This window comes from Benincasa hispida, chromosome 8, assembly GCF_027475165.1.
Source record: "Benincasa hispida cultivar pf3 chromosome 8, pf3_genome.v1.1, whole genome shotgun sequence".
Taxonomy (NCBI): Eukaryota; Viridiplantae; Streptophyta; class Magnoliopsida; order Cucurbitales; family Cucurbitaceae; genus Benincasa; species Benincasa hispida.
In genome coordinates, this window is record NC_143485.1 from 18,547,319 (window position 1) to 18,557,950 (window position 10,632).

Below are 10,632 nucleotides of genomic sequence, written 5' to 3' on the forward strand. Positions count from 1 at the left end.
TAACACCAAAAATGAAACAAAAAACCCTACAATGGATAATTAGAAGTACGTGGTGAAAAAAATTGGGTTACTATCCTAAATCAACTTTCACTATGGGATGTTAAATTTTGGTGAATATGAAGGAGAGGATTTTAATGCCACTATGGGGATGTTAAACTTAGTTAACTATCATCGTTTGTTTGACCTTATCGTAATGGGATAGGCTTTAGTTTTCATTCGCTTTACAGGGGTACCATTGGTCAAATCTAAAGAGCTCACTTCTTGTTTTAATTTTCGAGTATATTGATAATAGATTGTGTTAAAGATAAAAGATCTCAAAAGATTTAAAACCATAATCCCAAAATATATATAAGAGATGTAATTTAACATCCATAAAGAAACAAGAAAACTAATAAATGAAAGCACATGGTTAAATTTGACTTTGAGCAATGTTAAATTTTGATGAATATGGATTTATGTTAAGTAAAACAAAAAAATAGTAATTGCAATTGGTAGCATTTTTAGAAATAACAACCAAGCGTAGAACATTAATTTAAAAAAAAAATTGCAAATATAGCTAAGTCTATCAACGATAGACTTCTATCATTGATAAACTTTCAAGTCTATCATCGATAGACCTCTATTGTCTCTTACGAATGATATGGTCTATCACTGATAGACTCCTACAATAATATGATCTATCATGATAGACTATTTAAATTTGGTCATATTTGTAATTTTTTTTATATTATGTTATATCTGTTAATACTTTGGGTCTAATGTCTATATTTTCAATTGTTCTATTATTTTTTATTGATTTTACAAGGGTGCATTGGTCAGAGATATTTCATTAAATAAATCCAAAAGATTTAAAATCATAATCCCTAAATTAAAAAGACTTGTGACACCCAAAACGAATCAAACATACTCTTCAATCCGACTCATTTTAGTCCTTATGTTTTTGTTGATTGGTTTCTTTCTATCTGTTGTACTAATAAAAAAAAAGCCCAAAGATTTAAAACCATATAATCCTTAAATATAAGACCTAGTAAAAGAATCAAACTCCACAATGGATAATCGAATGTACGTTGCGAAAAAAAATGTATTATTATCATCGTTTGTAAATTTAATTGTGCGGGATGTTAAAATTTGTACTTTTTTAAGGATGTTGTAACATTCCCAATTATTTTTTGTCACTTTTACAGGGTATCGTTGGCTATTGCTAAAAAGTTCTATTTCTCGTTTTAATTTCTATGAATATTGATCAGAGATTGTTCTAAAGATTTAAAACCATAATCCTTAAATATCCGACATGCAACAGTTAAAAAGAAAAAAAACAAAACCCAACAGATATTTGAAAGTGTGGGGGACTAAAAAACTATGTTACTATCATTGTTTTTAAATTTCACTACGGAGGATGTTAGATTTGGATGAATATGAACTCATGTTATTATTTAAAAAACACATTCTAATTTTTTTCCTCAGGCTTTTTTATTTTTTATTTGTAATTTTTAATGGGATATCATGGCCAAATTTTGGTTGGTTTTACAGGGTACCATTAAGCTAACAAAATAGAGAAAAAAAAAAAATAGAATTGAAATTAAGAACACAATTTGGTCGGTTTCGAAGGAGTTGAAGTGGTTATATGTGGAGATTACTACAAGGATGGTAAAATTATTCGGGCCTGTTTGGGGGCCCAATATCCTATGTGGGGAGATCATATAGTATCACCATTTGACCTATTGATATACCATCTCCTATTTTCACTTCTTTCAACATGTACACAGTCTCAGCTTCTCCGCTCCCACTTTTTATGTCTCCTCCTTTCTCCGTACTCTATCCTCCCTTCCTATGACCTATTTACGTTTTTATTTCTTTATTCTTTTCTTGAGTTTATTTCATTGTACGTGAGTATAAATTTTTTTCCACTATATCCATTTTATTAAGAAACCATGATATTTTAATCTAGTTTCATGCAACCATTTTTTACCTTTAATTTACATACATTATTTTTTCTTCCAGTGTCATGTGATAGAGTGTATTAATAATTTATTATCTATAAATTATGGCATTCAAGTTTTCATTTTTATTTCCTTAGTATATCAATTATTTATCTATATAATACATATTAAAGAAATCCCAATATTTTGGATTAAATCTTTGTACACAATTTCTCAAAAAAAAAAAAAAAAAATCTCTTCATATACAAAATCTACTATTCAAAAGTCCATTATAAAAATAGAAAACTCATCCGTGAATATATATGAGAAAAGCCTCAACGAAATCCCTAAAATCAAATAGGAGCAAAACTTTTTTTTTAAATGTCTCACTAAAATAATTGACCATTTATAACCCTTTAGTTCTCGATAGTTTTTAAAAATTAAATTTATAAATAGTACTTTCACTCATTTATTTTTATTTTTTATTTGTCTTATTTTTGAAGACTCTTTCCAAAATTCAAGTCATGATTGAAAATTATATATATATAGTATTAAAAAGTGGAAAAAGGTTTTAGAAAAAAGTTGGTATGTCCATCCCTGGCTTATAATTGAATTTCATATCTTTAAATATTGGTATTTTGTTGACTATTTACGATTAATCTTAAATTTTGACTGAGTTTTTTAAATAACAATAATAAAGAATTATTTAAAAAATAATAATTGAATACAAAAAACTGAAATATACAATAATTGAGTTATAAGATTAAAAAAAAATAACGTTCATATAGGCAAATTGTACTAACCAGATAACACTTAAATCTGAACATATTAATTCAGACACATCAAAACATAGACACATGAACTCAGACAACACAACTCTACACCCAAATATAGACATTAGAACTCCAAACATCCTATATCATCTCAACGCCCCAAACAACCTTTTAGGTTTTGAAAAATAAATATTTTCTTTAGGCAATAGACCAACCGTAGACATCCCAACCTACCCCTCCCTAATCTACTCATCACGAAGTAGGGGTTGAGGAGAGTACTATTTGAAAAAAAAAAAAAAAATCTTTCCTGATAAAAAAAACGACCATGAGAGAAAACTAAAGCCCCTAAAATATGGGTAGAATTATTAACCTTTTTAGGATGAAAAAAAAATGGTACTAATAGAATCCCCACATTAAAAGAATATTCAAACTTATCTTAGCAAAACCGCATCGATCCTACACTACACTAGGAACTTAAAAATAACTAAAATTCTACATACAACGTCAACAAATTTTGAGAATAAAATCCAAAATTTGAGATGATTACAAATTTACACACTTTTTTTTTTTTTTTTAATACACTACAACTAAACTTAAATGAAATAAAATAAAATAAAGACAGCTTTATTACTAATATAATCAAGGGTAATTTTTTTGACCTTTTTAATGGTGGATGATTTGATCTCTCACCTTACTAACAATTAAGTGGTGGAAGATCAGAAGACTCTAAATTCAAATTCAGTTCAATTTTCGATCGACCAAAAACCCGACTCCCATAAACCAAGAATCCGATTGAATATCCGGCCACCGCCGCCAGGAGAACTCCGACATTATACGACTTGACGGCCAGCATAACGATAAAAGCCAGCCCCACCCGGACGCCGTACAGGATGGTCTGAACCAGGCCGGCAGCGACGTTGCTTGAGGCGGAGGCGGTGAATTTAGTGTGTGATAGCCACTCCACGGTGAAGGCGATGAGAAAAACGAAGATTAAAGCGACGGCGTAAGAGAAGAAACTCCGGCCAGGCCACCCGGCGAAGAGAATCTCCGCCGTCCTTCCCCAGAAAAATGTCATGTGGGTTTCCATTTCTTTTATTTTATTTTATTTTATTTTTTTTAACTTGTTTTCTCGGATTGCTATGAAATAATGAAGTTGGAATTGTACTATCAAAAGAGCCGTCGAGTGTACTACAAGTTGGCTAGTACTAAAGCTTCTTTTTCTTATTTTAATTTCAAATTTATTTCAACATTTTAAAAATGTTAAAACTCTATTAAATTTTCTAATATGGGTTCCATCAAGAACTCAAAATTTGGGTCCAAAATAAAATTTGCTTCACTAGTTTTTTACATGATATTTATGTCATATTAACGTGAAATTATTACATCAAATCTTTGTACATACAGATTAAGATTCCGTTCTCACTACTTTCACTAGCACTCTTACTCTTACTCATTTGTTTGAATTTAGGTTTTTTGAATCTTCACTGATCTCTTTATTTGCTCACTCTTTTACTCCTTTGGGTTTTAAGTTTTTTCGCTCTCTCTCTTTCTCATTTTTTGTTTTTTATAATAGCAAGAGCAAGAGTCGAGTGCTAGTTGTCAAGGAAGAACAAATTGCCTCGTCAGCAGATGATAAGGAGCCATGTAGAAGCTGATGTATATGCTCTCACTGGTGTGTATGCTCTTGTTGGTATCGCTGATGTCGCTGGTGTGTATGCTCTTGTTGGTGTCGCTGGTGTGTATACTCTCGCTGATGCTGATGTGTATGCTCTCCTAACAACCTCTGCCATATAATTATTCTCTACCAGCTGTACAAAAGATTCATTAGCTATTTTTGTCCTTATTCTAAAACCTAAGTGTATATATCTATACATCACTACCCTGTATTATGTGCGGGGAAAAGATTTAATATACGAAATCAAATATACAGAAAAGGGAAGAGAAATTGCTCTCCCAGATCTTCATCTTTTGCTGCAACTTTTTTCTTCTTCAAGCTTAGCTCATACAGCTGCTCGACTTGGTATCAGAGCACCAGGTAAGCTATGGCAAATTAACCCTCTACAAACTTTTTCTCACCTATTTTTTCTGGAGCTGCCAGCAGTGGAATCATCACAGGTCCTCCTCTAAATCAACTTCTCAACTAAATGACATCCATCAAAATGGATAGGTCGAACTTCTTGCTATGGCAGAATCTTGCGTGGCCAATTCTAAAAAGCTATAGATTGGAAGGTTATCTAACTGGGGAAACTCCTTGCCCAGATTGTTTTATTCAAGTTTCAACCAGTGGTCGATCCAGTGAAAGCTCTAGTGCAGATCCAACCAATGTCTCAGTCCTTGATGTCGAAATGCAATCAAATCCAGCTTATGATGCCTAGATAGCAATGGATCAGCTCCTTTTGGGCTGGCTTTATAACTCAATGAACCAGGAGATAGTAACACAAGTGATGGGTTTTCAAACCTCCAAAGAACTCTGGGAAGTAATCCAAGAGTTGGTTGGATTCCAATCCAGAGCTGAAACAGATTACCTTAAAAGAATGCTTCAGCAAACTCGCAAAGGCGCATTGAAAATGAGTGAATACCTTGCTATGATGAAACGTTTTGCCGATGGTCTTGCCCTTGCAGGTTCCCTCGTCTCCTCCTTTGATTTGACTTCACAAGTGCTAGCTGGTCTTGATGAAGAGTATAACCCAGTTGTAGTAGCAATCCAAAGCAAAGGAACAACACGTTGGTCTGATCTGCAGTCTGACCTGCTGTCATATGAGAAAAGGCTTGAGTATCAACTTACTGTTAAGACAGGAATTACTGGAATAGCTAATGTCTCACTCTCACCCAGCCCACCCTCAGCCAACATTATGCATAATCAGTCCAATCCTTCAGCACACACCCCTCGAAGCTCTTATGGATATACACAACCACCAAAGTTTAGGGGTGGAGGAGGTCGCAACAGGGGTCGTGGTCATTGGAATAATGCATCCACAACTACACCAACCTGCCAAACATGTGGAAAACTTGGGCATACAGCTGATGTTTGTTACTTCAGATACAACAAGGAGTTCAACAACCCCAGATAACTCATAACCGTATTGAATCTACTCAATTCCCACCAAATCGAAGTCAAGAATAGAACACCTCTGTTCTTCTTACTCATTCAGCTGTAGCTTCACCTGAGTCAGTTGCTGACCCCCAACTAGTATGTAGATAGTGGGGCATCCTCACACATCATCAGCAATCCAAGCTTCCTCCAATCCTCATCTGCCTACACAGGTAATGACAAAGTAGTGGTTGGAAATGGTAAATCCCTTCCTATATCTTGCTATGGACATACAAATATACCTACTAGTTCTGGTGCTTATCATTATTAAATATTCTTTATGTGCCTGCCATAGCTAAGAACTTGGTAAATGTATCCAAACTTGTCAAAGACAACAATATAGTGGTTGAATTTCATGCTGACTTTTGTGTGGTCAAGGACAAGGAGTTGGGAGTACCAATCCTGAAAGGCCGTCTTAAAGATGGGCTATACCAGTTGGAGGATGTCAACCAGTCTATAAATAATGCACCACTTACTTCAAGATTGTCAGATGCTCGCTTGACTGCTCCATCCAAAGAGTTCTCACGTCAGTCTGCTTTTTAAACTAGCAGGACAGTAACCACAATGCTTCTCCACAGGTGACTTGATCATCCATCCCCTAAAGTTTTGTCAAAAGTAATTAGTGGATGTAACTTACAAATTACTAATAATGAGAAGTCATTTTGTGAAGCTTGTCAGTTTGGAAAGTCTCATGCCTTACCCTTTTCTGACTCTCTTTCCCATACAAGCACCCCTTTTGAACTAGTGCATACTGATCTATGGGGGGCCAACCCCAATACTTTCTGCGGATGGATATAGATACTATGTGTTGTTTGTTGATGACTGTAGTCGATTTACTTGACTATACCCGTTAAAACAAAAAAGTGACACTGCAATTGCCTTTAAACACTCAAGCCTTTGTTCTTAATCAATTTAACAAATCCATTCACATGTTGCAAATGGATGGTGGAGGTGAGTATAAAACAATGGCACATTTATGTGATCAACTTGGAATTCAAATAAGGGTCTCCTGCCCCTACACTTCAGCACAAAATGGTCGAGCTGAACGTAAACATCGCCATGTTGTTGAAACGGTCTTACTCTCTTAGCACAGGCCAAGATGCCACTGCACCTATGGTGGTATGCCTTTCAAACTGTTGTTTATCTTATTAATTCTCTTCCCTCTCCTGTCCTTCAGGGTCACAGTCCTATGGAAGTGTTACTTGGAAGCAAATTAGACCTGCTATCTCTAAGAGTTTTTGGGTGTGCGTGCTATCCACACCTTCGTCCATACCAGTACCATAAGTTTGCCTTTCACACCAGCAAATATGTCTATCTTGGCCCTTTTCTAATACAAAAAGGTCACAAATGTTTTACTAAGGATGGGAAGGTCATCATCTCTCGCCATGTCATATTTAATGAAGACGAATTTCCATTCCAAATAGGCTTTGTTAACCTTCAAATCTCTACTCCCACAAATATTGCTCCATCAATCTCCACATGGTTCTCTTCACCTCCTGTCCATCTATCCTTTTCACAACCCTTACCTGAAACAAATCCCTCTATCCAACCTCAATCTCCTCACATTTTTCCTACACCAGCCACAAGTTCACCTTCCCCACATCCTAGCCCATTATTGTCTCCTTCAACTACTTCTCAATCCTCTACATTGTCACCCTTAACAACACCTCTACCCTCCCCTCCACAGCAATCCCTACAACCTACCACTTAACCCCTCATTGGCATTCATCCAATGATCACCAGAGGGAAGGCTGGTATTTATAAACCGAAGGCTTGGGTTGCTGAACGTATTGAAGACCTTACTCAGAGTGAACCAACTTTAGTCTTTCAGGCTCTTACAGCTCCACAGTGACACGAAGCTATGAATGAAGAACTTACTGCACTACAACATACAAATACCTGGTCACTGGTACCTCCTTCATCTGATCAAACTGTTGTTGGTTGCAAATGGGTCTATCATATCAAACGTGATGCTCAAGGCCTTGTTCAACGGTATAAGGCACGTCTTGTTGCCAAAGGGTTTCATCAACACCCTGGCTTTGACTATTTTGATACATTCAGTCCCGTTGTTAAGATGTCTACTGTTAGAATTGTACTTACTTTGGCAGTGTCTCATCACTGGCCACTTCGCCAAGTTGACTTCAATAATTCCTTTCTCAATGACAAGCTGAAGGAGACTGTCTACATGTCTCAACCCCTAGGCTTTGAAAGTAAAACTCACCCACATTACGTTTGCAAGCTCAACAGAGCTCTCTATGGTCTCAAGTAGGCTCCTCTTGCATGGAATGATGAGCTCAAAGCGTCTCTTTGCCAAATTGGCTTCAAAGTAAGCTCCCTAGACACTTCTCTATACTATATGTGTATCTCATCCTCCATCACTTTGCTGCTAGTCTATGTAGATGATTTGATACTCACCGGCAGTGATTCAACTCACATCGATCATCTTATTTCCCGACTGTATACACAGTTCTCTCTCAAAGATCTAGGATAGCTTAGCAAATTCCTTGGCGTCCAAATCTCTTATACACCCTCCGGCCTACATCTGCATCAAGCTCAATACATAACTGAGCTTCTTTCTAAACTAAACCTCAATCATATGAAACCTTGTCCAACCCCTGTAGTACCTAGCACCTCTTTGTCCTTGAGCATTGAAACACCCCTCCATGACCCATTTCTATATCGCAGCACGGTTGGTGCTCTCCAATACCTCACTAATACAAGACCAAACATTACCTTCATTGTTAATAAGCTTAGCCAATTCCTCAAAGCTCTTATTGATATTCATTGGTCAGCTGTCAAACGTGTGCTTAGATATCTTGCAGGGACTCTCCACTTTGGCCTAACCATCAACTGTGACACTTACCTCAATTTAACAACCTATTCTGATGCAGATTGGGCCTCAAGTATTGATGATTGAAAATCTACAGCTGCTTATTGCCTCTATCTTGGATCTACTCTCATTTCTTGGTCATCTAAGAAACAAATGACAGTGGCTCATTCCAGTACTGAGTTCGAGTATCGAGCTATTGCTCATGTTGTAATCGAGATCATTTAGGTGAAAAATATGTTAACCGAGATTGGTTTCTCTCTAAAGGGTATACCTATTCTCTGGTGTGATAACATGGGTGCAGGTGCCTTAGCTTCCAACCCTGTCTTTCACGCACGAACTAAGCATATCGAAATAGATGTGCACTTCATCCGTGACCTTGTCCTTCAAGATCAACTTCATGTTAGATATGTACCCTCTGCAGAACAATTGGCGGATTTCCTAACTAAGCCTTTACCCTTTGATACATTTGTCTACCTTCGAAGCAAGCTCGGACTAAAGGACTTACCCTCTCGCTTGAGGAGGGATGTCAAAGAAGAACAAATTGCCTCGTCAGCAGATGACAAGGAGCCATGTAGAAGTTGATGTATATGTTCTCGCTGGTATGTATGGTCTCGCTAGTATCGCTGGTGTGTATGCTCTCGCTGGTGTCGCTGGTGTGTATGCTCTCGCTGGTGTCGCTGGTGTGTATACTCTCGCTGGTGTCGCTGGTGTGTATGCTCTCGCTGGTGTGTATACTCTCGCTGATGCTAATTATATGCTCTCCTAACAACCTCTGCCATATAATTATTCTCTATCAGCTGTATAGAAGATTCGTTAGTTATTTTTTGTCCTTATTCTAAAACCTAAGTGTATATATCTATACATCACTATCCTGTATTATGTGCGGGAAAAAGATTTAATATACGAAATCAAATATACAGAAAAGGGAAGAGAAATTGCTCTCCCAGATCTTCATCTTCTACTGCAACTTTTTTCTTCTTCAAGCTTAGCTCATACAGCTGCTCGACTCTAGCCCAACAACGTGCATAATATATAAGGTCGTGATCTTTATAATTTTCACAAATGGAGCAAGAAAAAGTTCAAGAAGCTTAGGTTCGTTTGGTTTGTGATCTGAAAATTTGTTTTTGAAAACAAAGAATTAATAGAAAACAAAAACGAATTCTTCTTTTTTACAATATCCAAAAACACGTTTAGTTCCAAATTAAAATTTTGAAATTTGAATTCAAAAATAATAATTGTGTTTGGTTGTGAATTTAAAAATGTGATAGAAGATTAATTTATGTATGGTAAAATTTTTATTTTAGATAATTAAAAATAATAATATTTAATATAGTCTTTTATTATCATAATGAATTTTTATTGTTAATAAGGGAAAGAAAAATAGTGGAGAGAGATTACATGATCGAGAAAAGTTTTGAATTGTCCAAATAAGTGATAAAATGTATAAGAGGATAAAAAAATTATTTATGAGAAAATAATATAAATAATTACCATCCAACTAAAGTAAAAAAAAAATCTTTTATCGAAAAGGAAGATCCTACAAAATTGTAGGATTAATGTTGATGATATGTTGAACAATTTAAATTAGTGGTATATTCACATTCCTTCATATATTTAACGATAAAAAAACTTTTCACTAAAAATTGATAAGAGATACAATTTGTAGATAGAAATAGACTTCTCAACTCTGAAGAAAAAGTTTTATAATATTTAATTTGTAATTTGTGTAGTTTGACTTAAATGTTTTAAGTGTAGTTTGTGTTCATAATTTTTAACAAGTTATTGTTTTAGAAAATGGGCTATTTTAAGGGTAGTTTTTTAGAATGGTTTTTGAAAATAAATATAACAAACACGTTTTTATTGTTTTCTTTGTATTTTTTATTTTTAAAACATAAAAATGAAAATGAATCACGAACAAAACGATCCTTTTGAAGGTGGGTGTGGGATTTCATTTTGGACCAAAAATTTAGATCAATTGTACAATCATCTCCCATAGCTAAATGTCTAATAGACTTACAA

The 10,632-nt window shown here is 35.3% G+C and overlaps 1 protein-coding gene across 1 annotated transcript; it reads right to left on the minus strand.

The window, feature by feature from the left end:
- Nucleotides 1-3,386: 3,386 nt before the first annotated feature.
- LOC150034413 (copper transporter 1-like) lies at nucleotides 3,387-3,767 on the minus strand. The gene has a single exon (XM_090316717.1). The coding sequence runs from the start codon at nucleotides 3,765-3,767 to the stop codon at nucleotides 3,387-3,389; it is 381 nt and encodes a 126-aa protein (XP_090172843.1).
- Nucleotides 3,768-10,632: the final 6,865 nt, after the last annotated feature.